The sequence below is a fragment of the Erigeron canadensis genome, chromosome 8, assembly GCF_010389155.1.
Source record: "Erigeron canadensis isolate Cc75 chromosome 8, C_canadensis_v1, whole genome shotgun sequence".
NCBI classification, from domain to species: domain Eukaryota; kingdom Viridiplantae; phylum Streptophyta; class Magnoliopsida; order Asterales; family Asteraceae; genus Erigeron; species Erigeron canadensis.
Window position 1 is genome coordinate 49,584,856 of NC_057768.1, and position 19,494 is coordinate 49,604,349.

Genomic DNA, 19,494 nt, shown 5'->3' on the forward strand with positions numbered 1-19,494 from the left:
TTTGTGACACTATAGCAAGACTGATCCCACCCACATGAGACAATTTATAATCACTTAATAATATATTCATGATGTATATTCATAATGTTAAATTTTAATTTATTTTATTTCCTTAATAATTTTTTTTTATTACAAATAAGTCATTACATCATAAACATAGTAGACAAACGGAAAACAATCTTTTAGTAATGTTACTATCCTAATAAACCATTACATTGAGACTTAAGTTTTCAAGTTAAAGCACACATTTGGGTTTATTTAGAAGAAGAATTTGTTTTGATTTATTGAAATTAAAAACCTTAAAAGTTAATTCATGAAAAAAATGGATTTAGTGGGATGGTAAGAGTAGAACAAGTTTTAGGATATGTTTAACATAAAAGCTTGGAGCACTTAAGGTTGGAACTTAGAGATAAAACTACGAACTGGGTTTTTTATTTCAATCATTCTTGCACAAGCTTTTATTTTAAAGACTTTTCGGGGCTTTTAGAGCATTCACAGTGCTCAGGACTCATCCTCCAATGACTAGTCTCGATCAGCACCACATCAACCAAATGACTAACCAAACACTAATCCCCAAAAACACCAACAATATCAGGACTAGTTTAAGACCCATTAGTTATTTAATTTACACATTTAACCCAATATTAATAATAATATATATGTATATATATAAAAGATTTTGCGGTAAAAGAAAAAAACTAACATATATATTAATTGAGTGTCTTGTACAGTTGTATGTATATATGTATGTATGATTATATAAGTGGATATATGAAAAGGAACCTAAACATATATTTATGGACATATTGACATTTCACTCACTATATATATATATATATATATATGTATTTATTTATTCGGTCAAACCACCCTATAAATAACTAAACGGAGAGCTTAAGTGTTAGGTCATACAAACACAAGATATATAACTTGCCATAGCTAGCTGCTAGTCACATTTCTTGAGTTTTGTTGAAAATATCGGAGTTATCTAACACGTACACTCAAAACTTTTTGGGGGAGTGCAATATTGTCGGGTGCGATCAAGATTCATATAAAATACAAGAAAATGTTGCTAAGATAAAGCCGTACGTATTTCAAGATTGTTGGGGTTCATCAGTACTATATATATATACCCGATCGGCCTACTGCTTCACTAAGTACGTACGTACGTACGTACCATATACATATTCTTCTCAAGTCTAATCAACACGTACGTACGTACATAAATACGTACACAAAAAGTAAGTAATAGTATGATCATGGCATTTTTATGGAGATCGGCCGTGGCTAATGCGCTTCTTCTTGTCTTTCAATTTGGATTGATCTCCTGTGCTCAAACAGGTACAACTTAATTTCCATTATTCACTTACCAGCTCGATCATATCGTTTTAATTTAGCTTTATTAGAGTAATAATATATTACTTCACTGTTAGTTAAATTGATATGCAGTAATTATAAAGTACACTTTAATTATTAGAGTAATCTAGCTAAACTGAGTATATATACGACACTCAAGTACTACATACACACACAACTCATTATATTTAATTCAACGTGGCCCGTTTTTTCATTTTTTACTTTTTATTATTACTATATATATATATCAAATAAACTAGGGATGCATGTGCACTTTGACACATTTATCTATACTCCTTTATAAAAGCATATTTTTTTTTTATTTTTGGAAATTAAGTATTTTTTTCAGTATTCCCATAATACATTTACACCCTTACTTTCTTTCTAATCATTACACGCTCTCTTCGACCTTCTATCACCCTCCAACACCGCCCTCGATCTCCACCACCGCCTCCCTTTTAAACTGCAGGTATAAGTTGTACTCCGCAAGTCCAGCATATATATTTTTTAGCCAACAAGTACGTTAAATATATTGTTCCATTTAACCGCTTCGATCAGTTATTTTTTACTTAGCATTTTAAAACATTGCATTTATAGATGTAGTTTTAAAGTACTACTACGTACGTAGTATGTTGGGCTTATGAGGTTAATTTGTGGTACATTTGAAAACTTTTCTTGAATATTATTATGTACTTTAAACTTCTTTGTATAAGTTTAATGAGTTTATGTTCAACTTTTCAGATAAATAAAAATGTTTTTCACTTCACTAATTATACAACATTATCTTACCAAAAAAAAAAAAAAACCGCTTAGAGTTTATGTTAATGGGTCCATTTTATTTACTTCCAACTGCCCTATATATTCATATATATATTTAATGGAAACCTACTAACCGATTAAATAGATAAGTTCCTTTATTGTATTCCCATCTACATTCTTTAATGACGACCTGTTATTTATTTATTTTATATATATATATATATATATATATATATATATTTCTATAAACAAATATCTTATCACATAAAGCTCAATAAAAACATTTATTCACAAACAACGAACTTTCATATATATACCAATTAACCACATGATATAGCTCAGGAATATTTCATATATTGAGTTGGTATTGAAATTACATATTCAATTGATTAGATTATTATAGATTAACACCAAACAACGTACATCAATGTAAGAGACAAACACACTACATTTATATAGGATAAACTTGTACGAGTAATTAACATAATCAAACATTTTAAGAAAATATATATATGCATTATTGTAATTAACTAGCTAGTGTATACATTGTAACTTATAACTAATCTGCTTATGTACATAATATGTGACACTTAATTGCGTACATATATATATAATTAACATACATGCAGATCCAGGTTACACATTCATGCACGAAGCAACAAGAGCTCCAACAGTCTCATATTACGATTATATAATAGTTGGTGGCGGAACCGCCGGGTGTCCGTTAGCCGCCACCCTCTCCCACAACTCCTCCGTCCTGCTCCTCGAACGTGGCGGCTCTCCTTATGGAAACAACAACATCACCGACTTGGCCGCGTTTGGGGCCGCCTTGTCCGACCTCTCTCCATCCTCCCCTTCTCAACGCTTTGTGTCCGAGGATGGGGTTGTGAGTGCCCGGGCCCGTGTACTTGGTGGTGGAAGTTGCTTGAACGCGGGCTTTTATTCTCGGGCCGGCCCTGATTATGTGAGGCTTGCGGGTTGGGACCCAAAGTTGGTCAACGAGTCGTACCAGTGGGTGGAGAAGGTGGTGGCGTTTGAGCCGCCGTTGAAACAATGGCAAACTGCGGTGAGGGACGGGTTGGTTGAGGCTGGGGTGTTGCCTTATAACGGTTTTACTTATGATCATATGTATGGTACAAAAGTTGGCGGTACCATTTTTGACCAAAATGGGCATAGGCATACCGCGGCCGATTTGCTTCGATATGCAAACTCGAGTGGACTCACTGTGTTACTACATGCACCTGTTCACAGAATATTATTCACAACTCGTGGTACGTACGTGCGCACGCGGTACCATTATGTTGTAGTTGTACGATCGAGTATAAATTATATATGCATTTAGTCTCAAAATATATAGAGTAACTGTTTATTAAATATGTAGGAAGGACGAAACCCAGGGCCCATGGGGTGATTTTTGCAGATGAAAACGGGATAGCCCATCGGGCTTACTTAAAGAGGGGGTCCAATAATGAAATCATAGTGTCGTCTGGGGCTCTTGGAAGCCCGCAACTTCTGATGTTGAGTGGAATAGGCCCAAGAAGACAACTTAGAGCCCATAACATATCGGTGGTTTTGGAGCAGCCCATGGTGGGACTTGGAATGTCTGATAACCCCATGAATGCGGTTTTCATCCCGTCTCCTAACCCGGTGGAGGTGTCTCTCATCCAAGTCGTGGGTATCACTCATAATGGAACTTACATCGAGGCTGCTTGTGGTGAAAACTTTGCCGGTGGAGCTCGAACTCAAGATTATGGAATGTTTTCTCCAAAGGTACGTAAAAAACATACATTTTCTCATCACTTATTCCGAAACACATAAACTAACTAAGGTCATTCCCGGACTCTTATAGACCTATGTATATATAGGGAGCCCATAAGTTTGACTGGCTCATTTAATTAGTCATTCATTCCCATTAAAATAAGCAGGCACACGGCATTTAGAAAAGTTAAAAAGTTGTGCTCTTGATCCTCTAAAGATGTATTTTGTCGAAAATATTGTTTTGATCAGATTGGACAACTCTCAACATTGCCACCAAAACAAAGAACCCAAAAGGCGATAGACAAGGCAATTGAGGACATGAAAGCACTTCCCCAAAGTGCATTTGTGGGCGGGTTTATCCTAGAAAAGATCATGGGCCCGATCTCCACGGGCCATTTAGAACTTACATCCCTTAGCCCAAATGACAACCCATCGGTTACTTTCAATTACTTCAAAGACCCTCGAGACTTACAAAGATGTGTGGATGGGATCAAAATCATTGAGAAAGTAATAGAATCGAATTCATTTTCAGCATTTAGATTTGATTATCTGTCTATAGTGACTCTTCTCAACATGACCGCAAACTCACCAGTAAACTTATTACCTAAACATGCCAACGCGTCAAGATCTTTAGAACAATTTTGTAAGGATACCGTGATGACCATATGGCATTATCACGGAGGATGCCAAGTTAATAGAGTCGTGGATCGCGATTATAAGGTTATGGGTGTGGACTCACTCAGGGTCATCGATGGGTCTACATTTCGTAACTCTCCTGGAACTAATCCTCAAGCCACCGTGATGATGTTAGGAAGGTAACATACAAACAATTACTCACTTCACATTCTGTCACAATACATATCTTAATTTATACTAACTTAATTATGCATTAAGTTTTTCTAAAAATGTATATTATGGTTTGTTATATGTAGGTACATGGGTGTTAAGTTGATGCGCGAGAGACTTAGCGCCAACGGACAAGAGCGAGATTAAGAAGAGTCACATATTTTAAAGTTTGCATTGTGTGATTATTTGTTGGTTTTCATGGAAAACACACTTTGTTTAGTTTTTTGGCGGACTGATGTAATAAATAAATAATAATTTATTAATTTAACGTTGAACAAATCAATTGTTGTTTTATACGACCGATTATCAACAAATGAATTGGTATTTGGGTGACTGTGTAGCTAGGACTTCAAAATTTAAGGTCAAAATTTTGATATGAATAATATGCTTCAAAAATTAAAATCATGTTTTTTTTGCTAAATGAATAAATTTTGAAATTGACGTTAAATACAGAGTATATAAAATAAAACTCGATAAACTCAAATATAAACTCAATTTTTTAAATTTTCCTAGTTTGCAATGTGCTTGTAATAACTAGGTAGTTCTCTTTGGGGTGTGATGTCTTACCCCCTTAATGTGTTTTGTCTACATGGATACTTTGTAAGTGATCAACTGGCTGAAATGCCATGTTGCCTGTTTTTATTGATGATTAATACAAGTTAACAAAGTGACGGCTTTTTTACTAAAAAGTAATTGTTGTTTTATGCATGTCAAGCCGAGGAAAGTCAACTTTGTTTACCTGAGTGATGAGATTTGATTATCTAGTGATGGTTTACATGTCATAAAGCGGCCACGAAAGATTAAAAACTAAAGTACTCCGTATTTGTATACGTCATTAACTTATTTTAATAGGTTTGCAGCTTGTTGACATTGGAAAAAAGAACATGTTAGAATGATTCGGTAGTCACATATTATCATAAAAAAGAGATCAATGTGTGACGCAATTAGTTTTTAAATTCTTGTACGATCTTAGATTTTGATGTAAGTAAGTTTTTTAATTAGGCGTGAAAGTATATAGTTGTGGAAGTTTTTTGAAATGAAATATTGAATTCTAAGTGTTTACTCTTTTATCTATACTCTATTATAAAACAAACTACCTTCTACTTCTTTCAACTTTATACTTTTAAAATATCTACCCTTAATTTTTAACACATTCTTAACTCACACACTAAATCTACCTAATATATCCTAAAAATATTTTTCAACCATATTTATCCAAACTATCTATCTTCTTTATTCATTAATTTAAATATTTTCACCTAATATCTCTATAATACTCTTAATAAAATTGTTTATAAAAGATACATTCATTAACAATAAAATAATTACACTATCATTTACATCAATTACTTTTAGATTAATAACCACATCGTTACCACCATCGCCACCATCATCACCTGTTGCCGCCACTGTCACGGCATTATGCGGGTACCCATCTCGTATAACCAAAATTCTTTAATCATTTAAGGAAAATAATAGAAGAAATATGTCTTATTAGAGACAAGTATCCATAAAATTAAAAAATCCTTAAAAATCATTTAAAAAAAAGGATTTTTTTTTTGACATTATGATTTCCCTATATGACTTGGCATTATGCTAATTCTATGTCATGATAGAAATTCTTAAAATGAATTCGAATTGATAAGTGTTTCTTTTATCTATTTTTGTAGAATATATAATATAATATTATTAATAGGTTTTTTTTGGAACGACAAATTTGAATTACTGATGGACCACTGTAGTATCATCGTGTCACCCGATCATATCCCACTAGGCAATAATGCCACCAATTCAGGAGGAAACTCAGAAAACCCCTCATCTGAGATACTAACTCATGACCTTGTAGTCTCTAGGCCTTATCACACCACAAAGATTTCACTAGTTGAATAATGGTTATAAATAATATGACTGATATGTTCCTTATGAGTTATGAATGATTATGTTCTTAACGAATAATTATCAAATTAAAATATTCTTTTCTTTCTTTGATTATTATGTAAGCTAAACTTTATATGACTAATAGTAAATTAGCGTGTACCGTGACATATCACATCATAAATTTGAGTTTTCTCGTAGTTTCGAGTTTTGACTAGGTAAAACCAATCGACGTGCCAAATAGCAACGTGCAACTGAACACAAGCGTAAGGTACAAACTGTTTTTATACTTTTGCTGTGGGCCAAGAACATCATTATTAAGTCGAAGACTAATGAAAAAGAGGGTGTCATTGTTAAAGATTTTTTAGTAATGATAAAAGGGGTTGTAAAATGAAAAAAACTTTAATAATACATAACATACTTTTCTGATAGGGCAAGGCAAATTGATAAGGACTTGTATATGTGTTTACACTTTAGACTCGAAATATGCATGAAGTTTAGGCCTACTTGCTACTTGCTAAGTATAATATCGCCAATGACCTACAAATACATAAAGTTGCCGGCCATTACAACATAGGCATTTTTGACTTCTTTGACGATAAGTACAATGTCAAAAACCATTTGCGGTAAATGATGTTTTAGAACATATAGTTTATATGGTTTGTTACTTTTTAAGCTAGTGTATATAAAATCACTTGTAAATTGATCAAGTGAAAAGTAATAACAAATCGACCCATAACAGCCAAAGCATATACGAGACAAACTAGTACTCAACCACGATTGCGACTAATCGTATAACTCAATAGTCCATAGTGTCCCAAACCCCTCATCTACTTCATTTACTAGGTTTCATTCTTCGAATAACACGGTCTTTGTGCAAGTCAACTCGAATTGTAAACCCAGAGAATTTGACAAAATATAAATAAAGAAATTTCAACTTAAAAGACAAACAACTTTTTGGTAGCAAATGTGAACCACTTCATGGAGGTGGTAGTGGAGGACTGCAAATTCCCTTTCGGGACCATTCAATACATCATCTACGTAAAATACAACTTCACCATACATTTGTTGTTTGCATCATACATAACCATTTGCCCATAAAACAATCAATTTCACCATAAACTTCATGGACTAAAAAAAAAAAAAAGCAGCCCAAAAGCATTTTCTACACGTTTTATTTATTAATTTTTTTTTTCACCATCAAGTTTGGTTTTGTAAGTCCAGTTCTTGGATTTGAAAAAAAAAAATATATGTAAACATGTTTTAATTGATATTATATATAGTTTCCTAGAAGTTGCTGCTAATGTGATGATGAATAGTCAAACATAGCTGAAGTATTTAGCTGTGTGCTTATTTACGTTACGTGGAACAACTTATATAAATGATACAAACAATGTAACATTGTAAAGATAGCGATACAAGGCTAATTAGGTGCTCGTATGACCTGTTCAAAAATCATTTATATCCTTACACCCTCTTCATCAGGCAAGCTTTAATTCATTTTTTATTTTTTTTGTATTGACCCATAAACAAAAAAATGAGTTCACCTTGTATCAAGGAAGTCTCTGAAGCATGCTTTCGACGTTGTTGCCCGACTCCAATGCTCGGGCTGCCCGAGAAACAGAGCCCCGAACAAACGCTAAGTCCTGCCAGGTATGATTTCATTGCTGCAACAGCTTTTTCCCTCCAACCAAATGCTCAGTTCACTAACCACGAGTCTCTACCTGACCTGGACCGGTCGGATTCTAGTCTTAAAAAGGCCTATCCGAACTACATGGAAACTAACCAAGCTGAAAAAATCCGGGATCAGGAATACTATCAGCTCAATCTATCAAACCATGTATGTCTTGACTACATTGGTCATGGGCTGTTTTCATATTCACAACAATTGCATTCTAATGCACCTTTTTTCAATATCATATACAAATCAGTAAACTTGTACACACAGCTTACACATGGTGGTCCAGAACACCAATTTGAGACCGTGATCAAGGAAAGGATCTTTAGGTTCATGAACATTTCATCAGATGATTACTCTTTGGTCTTCACAGCCAACCAATCATCTGCATTCAAGGTGTTGGCAGACAACTACCCTTTTCATACATATAAAAACCTTTTAGCAGTGTATGATCATGATAGTGAAGCCGTAGATACCATGATTGATAGCTGTAGGAAACGATCTGGGAGGGTCGATTCAGCTGTTTTTTCATGGCCAAACATGAGAATCCAGTCAAAAAGATTAAGGAAATTAGTGGTGAACAAAAGCAAGAAGAAGAAGAAGAAAAGAGGGCTTTTTGTTTTCCCACTTCAATCTAAGGTTACTGGCATGAGATACTCATATCTTTGGATGAGTTTGGCTCAAGAAAACGGGTGGCACGTTTGCCTTGATGCCAATGCATTAGGAGCTAAAGATATGGAGACATTGGGACTTTCCCTTTTCCAGCCAGATTTCCTACTTTGTTCGTTTTATAAGATTTTTGGGGAGAACCCGTCAGGATTCGGTTGTCTTTTTGTTAAAAAATCAAGATCATCAGTGCTTAAAAACTCTGTGACAAGCACGGGTTTGGTTAATATCGTTCAGGCTTCTAGCAGGCCTTTATTTCTACAGCAGTCTGGCAGTATTGGTAGAAACAAAGAAAAAGGCGTGGCCATGGCGGCAAGCTCAAGCCTGATCTCATCACCATCATCAAATCACGAGGCATTTGAAATACAAGAAGTTAAAGAATGTAGTGAAGAAAAGAAAGAATTATCATTTTCGGAAGTCTTGAGAAGGGACAGGTTTTTTGACACTGCTGAAGCAAGCAGCAGTGGTATCAGTTCAGATATCGAGTTTCGTGGGTTGGATCATGCAGATTCATTGGGTTTGGTACTGATTAGCAGCAGGGTAAGGTACCTGGTGAACTGGCTGGTAAACGCATTGGGTAGTCTAAAGCACCCACATTCGGAAGAAGGAGTTCCTTTGGTTAGGATTTATGGGCCAAAAGTCAGGGTGGACCGAGGCCCAGTAGTGGCTTTCAATGTGTTTGATTGGAAAGGTGCAAAGGTTGAGCCTACGCTTGTACAGAAGTTGGCAGATAGACACAACATTTCTCTTAGTAACGCAGCTTTAAGACATGTTTGTTTTGTGGACAAGAGTAGTGAAGAAAGGGAGATACTGATAGAGGTAAAAAGTATCGAGAATGACAGTGACGGTCAAAACAGCCCATCAACCAAAAAGAAAGAAAAGCCGCAGGTAGCGATACCAGTGATCATGGTTACGCTCGGGTTTTTGACAAACTTTGAAGATGTTTACAGGTTGTGGGCATTCGTTTCGCGTTTCTTGGATGCAGATTTTGTGGAGAAAGAGAGATGGAGATATATGGCGCTTAATCAGACTACCGTTGAGGTGTAGATTTATAGTCAAATATTACGTTCATTTTTTTGTAGCCTGCAAGTTTAATTTTGAATTTATCTGTCAACATTCAACAAAACTTACCATGAGTAAAAAGACCAATAACATGTACACCCAATCACCCATTATATGGAACTAGAAAGGAAACTGATTCCAAATTCTGAAGCTGAACAAGTTGATCGAAACTGAAATCACGAGTTTGTAATTATAGATGTCAAAACAGAACATAAAACGTCCAGACTTGCAGTTTACAAATGCAAAATTAGTGATATGTTACCAAATTACCTAAACAATATCTATCTAATTGTATGCCTTGAAGTCTTAAGCCCAGCCCCTTGACCATAGAGCCTTGATGAACCTAAATGCTTTCGAGGATTACAAACTCGTCCACTGTTAAACTTTTAAATGTGTGATATTAATTAGATGTGGATTATGCTTATCAAATTGATCAGCCTATGTACATTATAGGTGAACCTAATTAAATGTTTCTACAAAACGAACTAAATCAAATGCCAAAAAATAAATAAACGCATATCCGAAATAATGATAAAAGGATCACATACTCGCTATTTACCGCACGAAAGATACAACATAAATCTATCAAAACGTTCGTTTTTTAGCATGGTGAAGAGATCAAAAACAATGGCAGCACAATTAATATATATAAGCCCGTTAACTTTAAGTTGGGCTTCGGTGGTTTGGGCTTTCTCTATCAAGTTTGAAGATTCAAAAAAAACACTAATTGTTCGTCTTGTTTATTCATGTTTAAAGGTTAAAAATATAAGTTAAAGAGTTATTCTTTTTTTTTAAAAAAAATAACAAATACTTCATACCATACACATTATCCACATATCTGTTTACAATGAAACTATAACTCGTAGCATTGTTAATTCACATATAAAATCCTTATAAGAAACCACTGTGTTATAAGTATGAATTTTAATTCAAGAATTTCAAGTTTTATCAGTACTAAATGAGTAGTTTATTCATAATCAAGTACTTTCGTTAAACGTTTAACTTTGGGAAACCGAAATTGATCTCTCATCTTCCATTATATTCATACATTCAAATGGAGATTCTAAAAAGTTTTTTTTTATTGTTGAATACTTGAAGTGAAAAGTTTATCAGTCATAAACTGATTATGAACTTTGAGTACTGATGAAATTATATCAAAAATGTGTTTTCGATGGAAATTGTAATATGCATGCAACATGTGAAACGTACGACAAAAAGATTTGTTAATGATTGATTATCAAGTTTTAATTATACAATTATAAAACTTACAACATACCCAAAAAGTCAACATTTTAGATATTATGCTTTCTCCTCCTCATATTTAACAAGATTATATACAATATTAAACCACTTACAAGGTATCCTAAGAGCATTGGGTATGGAGTGTATATGCCGAATCCCGAATGACGTGTTGGCAGTTGGCATCTGGCACCGGATGTCTTTCATTCCCCTCTATTCTTTACCGAATAATACATCAAGAATTATCAAGATTCATGGTATTATTGTTGATGTCCGGCGTTTTATGTTTACTTTATTTGTAGTAAAAAATGTAGGGCCACGCCTATCGCCACCTAATATTTAATGACTAATGAGCTATAACAACAATTTTCGTCTAATATATATACAATAAAACCTCTATAAATTAATAATGTTGGGACTGCGATATTTTATTAAATTATCGAGATATTTTAAAGAGGTTCAAAATTTTCATATTCAATGTACATTCACACATTAAATGAAACAAGTGCCCAAAGCAAATTACTTTCGACACGATAAAATTCGTTCCATGAATTCAATCGGCTCAAGTTATTTAAACGATGTAAACTATGAAGAAGACATTCATAAGCTTGAGAGCTTGATTACGGGTATGCATTATTAGCACAAAACGGATGTGAATGAGTTGCGGGATTACCCCGGTGATAATATTTAATGTTATGAGATTCAAAGCATTGAAGAATTTGTGATGGATACTGTTTAAAATCTAGTTGAGGATGATACACTAGTTTTGAAATCGATCACTCGGAAAGAAGCATTGGAAGCGACTAACAACTCTTTACAACTTTTTGTTGCGAGAATGTCTCAACTCTTAAGTGCAATGTAGAAATCTAAAAATATACTCAACATAAAATAAAAATTTTTTTAAAAAAAAAGTGACTATAGATTCATATTTTAATAAACAATATTAAAATTTCCATTATTTGAGGAATTATTAATTTATAGTTTTGATGGGACCTATATTTTTACCTTGGGGTTTCAAAAAAATTATTATCTTATTATTTTATTGATTGGTGTCCAATTTTGTACTTAGACTGGACAAGTTATTAGTTTTATCGAGTATTAATTTATAGAGGTTTTACTGTAATCGGAAGTAATATGTAAAAAGGTGAATGTAGTTTTATACTATCAATTTTTTCTAAAAGAGGATATATATGTTCATTCATACCGATGAAATATATACTCTAAATCTACCATTTAAATAATTAAATATATACTTGGTTAATGAACTAATAATATTAATAATTTTTTTTAAAAAAAAAACTTTATTTTTAGTCTTTTATAAAACAAACTACTTATTATCTCTTTTTTAACCATTTATCTTTAAAATAATCAAAATATTTTTATCTTTTAACACATTAATAACCAATCGTAACGCCACCACCGCCACCATCACTATTCGTTGCTGCCTCCGCCATCGCCACATTTAATAATATCTTTTTATGAATAGATTATTAAACAAAACATAGTTAAAAAAATGATATATATGTTATATTAGATAAAAAGAATTAAGAAAATGGTCTGCGTTCTGGGTGGTTCTGCATCTACAACTATCTAAAATTTATGAAATGATGAAAGATAATTTGAAACTGAAGTAACATTCTGGATGGTTTTGTATCCCGGATTCATACTTGATGCTCTAATGGTTTATATTCCAGACATGTGGGATCAATTTCCGATAGGTACAATCTAATTAGTGGTGACAAAGTGTAACAGGAAAGAAAAGAAGTAAAACAATTGACAAAAACTTTGACAAAACAATAATGCAACATAGAGACCCTACAATTATTGCAACATACACTTGACTTAATTTCCCGATTCAAATCCACATATACCCTGATTAAAATTATCACTCCCCATATTTTAATATACTTATAAACTTCATTTGAGTAGTTATATGTGTTATCAACAAAGCGTAATGTTATTAATTTGTAGATATTGAACAAATTGGATTGTTGCTTACAAATACCCTAGCATTAGGGAGCAAAAAGAGACAATTGTAGATCGTATTGGCTATATTCAAAATCTCCGGTTCTTGTAACATTTTATTTCAGTTTTCCATAAGTTGTTCTTTTTTCATGTATAGTTTTGCTAAATACTGAGGCTTTTGGAATATTATTTTTAGAAAGATAGATAAATCTTTTTTTCAGATGTTAAAATAATTGCATTTAATTAAAATTTAAAAAGAAAAAGTAGATAGGTCATATACTGATTTGTGTAATTAAAATTCAGAAGAAATGCAAAGAACATATATATAGTTTCAATCATTCCCCTTGTGGTGTTGATAATAAATTCCGATACAATGAAAGCGTTTTAAAAAGACAAATGACAAAATAAAGCATATTATCGTATGATATCTTTGAATGACCGAACGAACTAAAAAATGAGATCCAATTTCAATTTTATCGGATTCAATTAAAATCTATTAATCATATGCGACAAAATCGGAGGAGATGATGTAATCCCTATAATGGCAAAACGAGTAATAAAGAATAGGATTAAAGGTAAAGGTCCAACAAGATCTATAGTCAGCAAGTTCTCGTGAGTGACTGAGTGCCACGCATGTATATATGCACATACTCACTATACATGTAATCCCCCCCTCTCTTTCAGGCTTTGTGAAAAACTAAACAGAAGTTAGTTAAAGATCGTGCGTGTGTGTGTGTTTTATCGATCTGTTATTATTTTGTAGTAACTGATTTTTCAAGATCGAAAAGAAAACCAAAAAAAGAGAGACAGAAAGAGTTGGGGGCAAAATGGCACCACAAAACGTTGGAATTGTCGCCATGGAAATCTACTTCCCTCCTACTTGTATCCAACAGGTCATATATATTTATCAATCTATATCTATTTCTTATTGTAATCTATCATATGTAGTTGGCTATTTGACTCACGGCCAACATCATTCGTTGTTTGTTTGGTACTAGTTTTATTTGTTTGTAGGTTTTTAAATTAAGATAAAAGCTCCGAGTAGCCGTAGGTAAATGAAATGAAATTTGATTTGTATTTAACCTGCAGGATACATTGGAAGATTTTGATGGAGTAAGTAAAGGGAAGTACACAATTGGTCTTGGACAAGATTGTATGGCCTTTTGTTCCGAGGTCGAAGACGTTATCTCCATGGGGTTCGTCTTTTCCTCCCCCATCATTATCGTTATTATTAATTATTAAGTACCAACACTTTTTTGGCCTAGCTAGCGGCATCCGAGCCAAGGCATATTGTCATTTCTGTGTGTTTTGTTTTGTTTATGCTTATTGGCATATGCAGGGCTTTTATCATTAGTAATAATGTGACACTAATTATTACTACAATACTTGTTCATGAAAATCTTCACCCAGTCCATTGGGTGCTTTTGTTTTTACAACTATTGATGCATTCAGGGTACTTCCATTAGTTTATGGTTGCCAACTTTTATGATATCTTTTTATTAAAAAACTTAAATTCCAATAAATAGTTCGCTACTTCCGAGAGAATTTGTTTTGGAATCAAGACGTGAACGGATTTTTGACATCAAACTTAAAACTAGTTAATATACGTCCATCTACTATTTAATTTGTTTTATACAAATAGTTGTTTTAGATCTTTGGCCTGCTTCTCGTCGTCGTCTTAACTATTACATTTTCAGATTGACAGTTGTCACTTCGTTACTTGAGAAGTATGATATTGATCCGAAACAAATTGGTCGGCTGGAAGTCGGCAGTGAAACTGTGATAGACAAGAGCAAATCCATCAAGACATTTCTAATGAAAATCTTTGAGGAGTGCGGAAATGCAGACATTGAAGGTGTAGATTCGACCAATGCATGCTATGGTGGAACTGCAGCATTGTTTAATTGTGTGAATTGGGTGGAAAGTAATTCATGGGATGGACGATATGGACTGGTGGTCTCCACAGATAGTGCGGTATATCCGTTGCTTCCTTGTTTCATTTATGCTTCTGCTTCATTAGAAGGCGATGTTGTACTTTAGAATTGGTAAATATGCATCGGGTTGATGATCAATAGCTTACTGCCAACCATTTTGACCAGGTTTATGCTGAGGGACCAGCTAGACCAACAGGAGGAGCAGGCGCTGTTGCTATGCTCATAGGCCCTGATGCTGCTATTGCATTTGAAAGCAAATTCAGGGCAAGTCATATGTGCCATGCTTACGACTTCTACAAGCCTGATCTTGCAAGTGAATATCCGGTATTCCTCATCCGTTCTCTGAAATCGCAATTATTTCAGTTGAAGCTCACATTATTGATGCTTGATTATAGCTAGAGGTGCCAAAATGGGTGGGTCGATCAACAGATTAAAATGTGTAGTTTCTGGTACATCCCACGTTGGATCAACCTTAAAAACACTTTTTGTCCATGATTTTATTGATTATAAGAATATCTAGTATGATTAAAATTATTTCACACAATAATCTAATTTCTTTTTGAATAAAATGGTTCATGAGAGATTTTATGCATTGACATCGTGAACGACTTCCGGCCCCGCTCGAGATAAAGCATAGCCCAAATTGACCCATTACTGAGCAACTGGCTGGGATTGCCACTTGTAGATTTAACCACTGAAGATTTTTTTTTTCATTTTCTGCAGGTTGTCGATGGAAAGCTGTCTCAAACTTGTTATCTCATGGCACTTGATTCTTGCTACAAGGGATACTGTCAAAAGTAAGGTTGCTCTAAATATACAAACACCCGCTACTGCTTAGTTTGACTTCAATAATACATTGGGAGTAATATCACAAGAGGTCTTACCAAAATGTTGCCAATTATAGGTATGAAAAGTTGACAGGAACACAATTTTCAATGGCTGATGCTGACTATTTTGTATTTCATAGTCCATATAACAAGGTAAGTTATTTGACAGAAATCATAAATCTTAAAAAAGATCGCAAATCTTGAACTCTTATTTGAATAAATGCAGCTTGTACAGAAGAGCTTTGCTCGCTTAGTGTTTGGTGATGTTGCTAGAAATGTTAGGTATAATCAAATTTGTTGGATAGTCCATTTACCTATTCGTTTACATTTATACCCTTTGGTTAGAAAAACAATCTCTTGTTTTTTTTAGCTCTGTCGATGAATCTGTCAAAGCGAAGCTAGTACAGTTCACATCCCTAAAAAGCGACGAGAGCTACCAAAGCCGTGATCTAGAAAAGGTGCCTTTATCTCGATACGATTTTGTTAATTCAGTCATTAATATTTTACGAACCAATCATCAATTATACTTGACACATGTATCTACAGGCATCCCAACAAGTTGCAAAACCCGATTACGATAAGAAGGTTCAGCCAGGAACATTGATCCCCAAGCAACTAGGAAACATGTACACAGCATCTATTTATGCTGCCTTTGCCTCCCTTATTCACAATAAGCATAACTCCCTGGTATGTTTTGCTTTGACACTTGGCCATTTATAAGCATTCTATATACAGATTCTGAACCTGTTCACATTCTATGTAAATTACAGGATGGAAAGCGTGTAATGATGTTCTCATACGGTAGTGGGTCATCTGCCACAATGTTTTCACTACATCTTACTGAGGGGAAAGCGCCTTTTAGCTTGTCCAATATTGCAAAGATCATGAATATTGAACATAAGTTGAAGACAAGGACAGAGGTATGCAATTTGAATCCTGAAACAATCATACATGTGGAATTTAGAGGTGGCCATTTTAACCCGTTTGTATAAAAATGGGTCAATTTGGGTTGAATTATATTTATAACTGGTCAAAGTCAAACGGAGATAATATAAAAGAGCGCTAAAAACAAATCTAGAAAAATCGTTCAAATGGGTAACAAGGACTTAAAATCAATCCTCCAGAATTGTTATATTTAGAGAATAAATTTAATACAGTTCTTTTTGAACAAGATAGTTTTTAAGCATATTAATAAATTAAATAATTATAAAAGTTTCTATGTATTGGCCCAACCATACCTGACCCGCTTTGATCCGCTACCCAACTATCCCAGTTGACCTGGCCCATTTCTGTCATCCCTAATGCACACAAATGATTGAATCACATGAGTATGTGTCTCTTTTTACGTTTCCTGCCTATGCATAATTATCCATAGTCACAACTAAAAAACTATTTATGTGCAGTTGGTACCGGAAAAATTTGTGGAACTCATGCACGTGATGGAGCACAGATACGGCGGTAAGGACTATGTGACAAGCAAGGACACTAGTCATCTAGCTCCAGGCACCTACTATCTTACTGAAGTTGATTCAAAGTACCGAAGGTTTTATGCAAAGAAGCACTCTGAGGTGGCCAACGGTCACTGATGATTGAAAACCAATTAGTCGACTTAGAGTCATCAAGTTAAGCTCTACAGGTATTGTTTTGGTTAGGGGTGGTTTTGCAAGAACAATATTATTTGTTTCCATTTGAGTTTCTTATTAAAGAAATGTAGATTATGACTAAATGTATTATAGTCTATTCTATCAATATCAATGAAACTTTTTGATTAGTAGTTCTCATATTTGATTTCTAAATTTAATGAGCTATTTTTAGCACTGTAGAAGGATATTTTAGACATGTGGCCAATAAGAAAATAATCATAATGAACCATTGCGTGACAAGTTTCAATGTGTTAGGGTCAAGCAGATGGGTTAAATTTGAGAACGTGTAAAATGAGGCAAAGGTTGTTTTGGTCAGCTTTCGGTGGGGAAAGGAGGACATAGTGTATGATTTGTGGTATACACCGTAATACAAAGGCTATGATTTGTGGAATAAAACAGAGGCTATGATTCGTGGTACAATAGAATAGCTTATTTACTCTTGTGTACCAAGTACATGAACAAGTAAAATTGAAAACTGAGTAGTCGACCAGACTGCCAACTTGCCCAACCCGACAATGCGACCCTTTAGGCTTAATTCTAAAGAAACATATAGTTCAACACTCACATTTTGTACCATCGGTAGGTTTTTGGTCTGATGTAGGAGAAAGTAGACAATCCAATATTAAAATAAAAGATCAAGCCATAATAACAGACAATTACTCTCATTGCATCTGTTTAATCAGAATTCCTAATATGAATCCATCACTAATTAGGAGACATATACCTATGGCTGTAAATGAACTGAACAGTTCATAAACCGTTCGGCGGAAAGTTCGATCATGTTCGTTCGTTTAGTTAAATGAATGAACATGAACAAAGCTCTCGTTCGTTCATTTACGTTCGTGAACATTCAATACTCTGTTCGTGAACGTTCGTTCATTTATGCTCATAAACCGTCGTTTGTGAACAATAGTTTGTTTATGTTCGTGAACATTTGTTCGTTATGTTCATTTACAAATATAAATATTTGCTTTATATAATATATATATTTTTAGTACCTAACTATTTAAAAAAAAGTTTAAATAAAAATACGTAATTTATAAATATTTCATTCGTTTGTGTTCGTTCATTAGTGTTCGTTCGTTTGTGTTCGTGAACAGTTTCATGAACACAAACGAACGAACATGAACAAGTTATTTTGTTCGTTTACCTGTTCGTGAGCTGTTCGTTAAGTTAAACGAACGAACATAAACAAGGTCCCGTTCGTGTTCGTTCGGTTCGTTTACAGCCCTACCTATTCCACCATCCTTTATAATCCATTTAAATATTTGTCAATTTGATGCACAATAAACACCCTGTCAGCGTAACATTATGAATAAAAGTTATAGCTAACAATTTTGCTTGAAAGCGTTTACAACGACAGCTAAAAATTACATTTACAAGTTATAATTAATTTTGTCAAACATACTCTTTATCTGTCAAATGGAAACACAACAATCATGTTGGATGTAAAAGACACCATGAAGCATCAGGAGGATCAAGTAGGGACATGGGTCAGTCTTGTGATTGGGCTCTAATATCTCACAAGCGATTCTTTGATGGACGAGCTCAGGAAACTCAAGTTTTCCGTTTGCTAACATCGAGCTCAACGTAATCCCTGCTCAAAAAGTTCACCTCATAACCAGCTGAGTTATGCTCATGGAGGTTGACCCCAAAATAGCAGTCTATTAAAAAAAAAAAAAATCTATAGCTAGCATATGAGAATTACATAACCGGGTACACAAAAGATTATCAGGCATCCAACAAGAATTTTATCCCTTGGGTTGGGTTTATCATTTTTACGACTGCATAAAAGTGGTATCTTTTAATTAAAATTTTGTATTTTTTGTTACTATTATAAACTTGTCAATACTTTGTATTTTAGGTTATACGGTGCGTAAAAAGAT

The 19,494-nt window shown here is 34.0% G+C and overlaps 3 protein-coding genes across 4 annotated transcripts; all 3 read left to right on the forward strand.

Moving 5' to 3' along the window:
• Nucleotides 1–882: 882 nt before the first annotated feature.
• Nucleotides 883–4,998, forward strand: LOC122611150 (protein HOTHEAD-like). Its single transcript, XM_043784125.1, has 5 exons — nucleotides 883–1,341; nucleotides 2,745–3,386; nucleotides 3,497–3,885; nucleotides 4,123–4,688; nucleotides 4,806–4,998. The coding sequence occupies exons 1-5, from the start codon at nucleotides 1,254–1,256 to the stop codon at nucleotides 4,864–4,866; spliced, it is 1,746 nt and encodes a 581-aa protein (XP_043640060.1). The 5' UTR covers nucleotides 883–1,253; the 3' UTR covers nucleotides 4,867–4,998.
• Nucleotides 4,999–7,852: 2,854 nt separating this feature from the next.
• Nucleotides 7,853–10,150, forward strand: LOC122580525 (molybdenum cofactor sulfurase 3-like). The gene has a single exon (XM_043752798.1). The coding sequence runs from the start codon at nucleotides 8,132–8,134 to the stop codon at nucleotides 9,983–9,985; it is 1,854 nt and encodes a 617-aa protein (XP_043608733.1). The 5' UTR covers nucleotides 7,853–8,131; the 3' UTR covers nucleotides 9,986–10,150.
• Nucleotides 10,151–13,768: 3,618 nt separating this feature from the next.
• LOC122580526 (hydroxymethylglutaryl-CoA synthase-like) lies at nucleotides 13,769–17,746 on the forward strand. 2 transcript variants are annotated; one of them, XM_043752800.1, is made up of 12 exons: nucleotides 13,769–13,866; nucleotides 13,968–14,097; nucleotides 14,294–14,400; nucleotides 14,902–15,178; nucleotides 15,304–15,462; nucleotides 15,862–15,935; nucleotides 16,043–16,118; nucleotides 16,192–16,247; nucleotides 16,336–16,423; nucleotides 16,512–16,652; nucleotides 16,736–16,885; nucleotides 17,369–17,746. In XM_043752800.1, exons 2-12 carry the CDS (start codon nucleotides 14,032–14,034, stop codon nucleotides 17,549–17,551), a joined length of 1,377 nt encoding a protein of 458 aa, XP_043608735.1. In that variant the 5' UTR covers nucleotides 13,769–13,866; nucleotides 13,968–14,031; the 3' UTR covers nucleotides 17,552–17,746. The 2 variants fall into 2 exon arrangements, with proteins under 2 accessions (XP_043608735.1, XP_043608734.1); XM_043752799.1 differs by lacking the exon at nucleotides 13,769–13,866 and having other exon boundaries at nucleotides 13,877–14,097.
• Nucleotides 17,747–19,494: the final 1,748 nt, after the last annotated feature.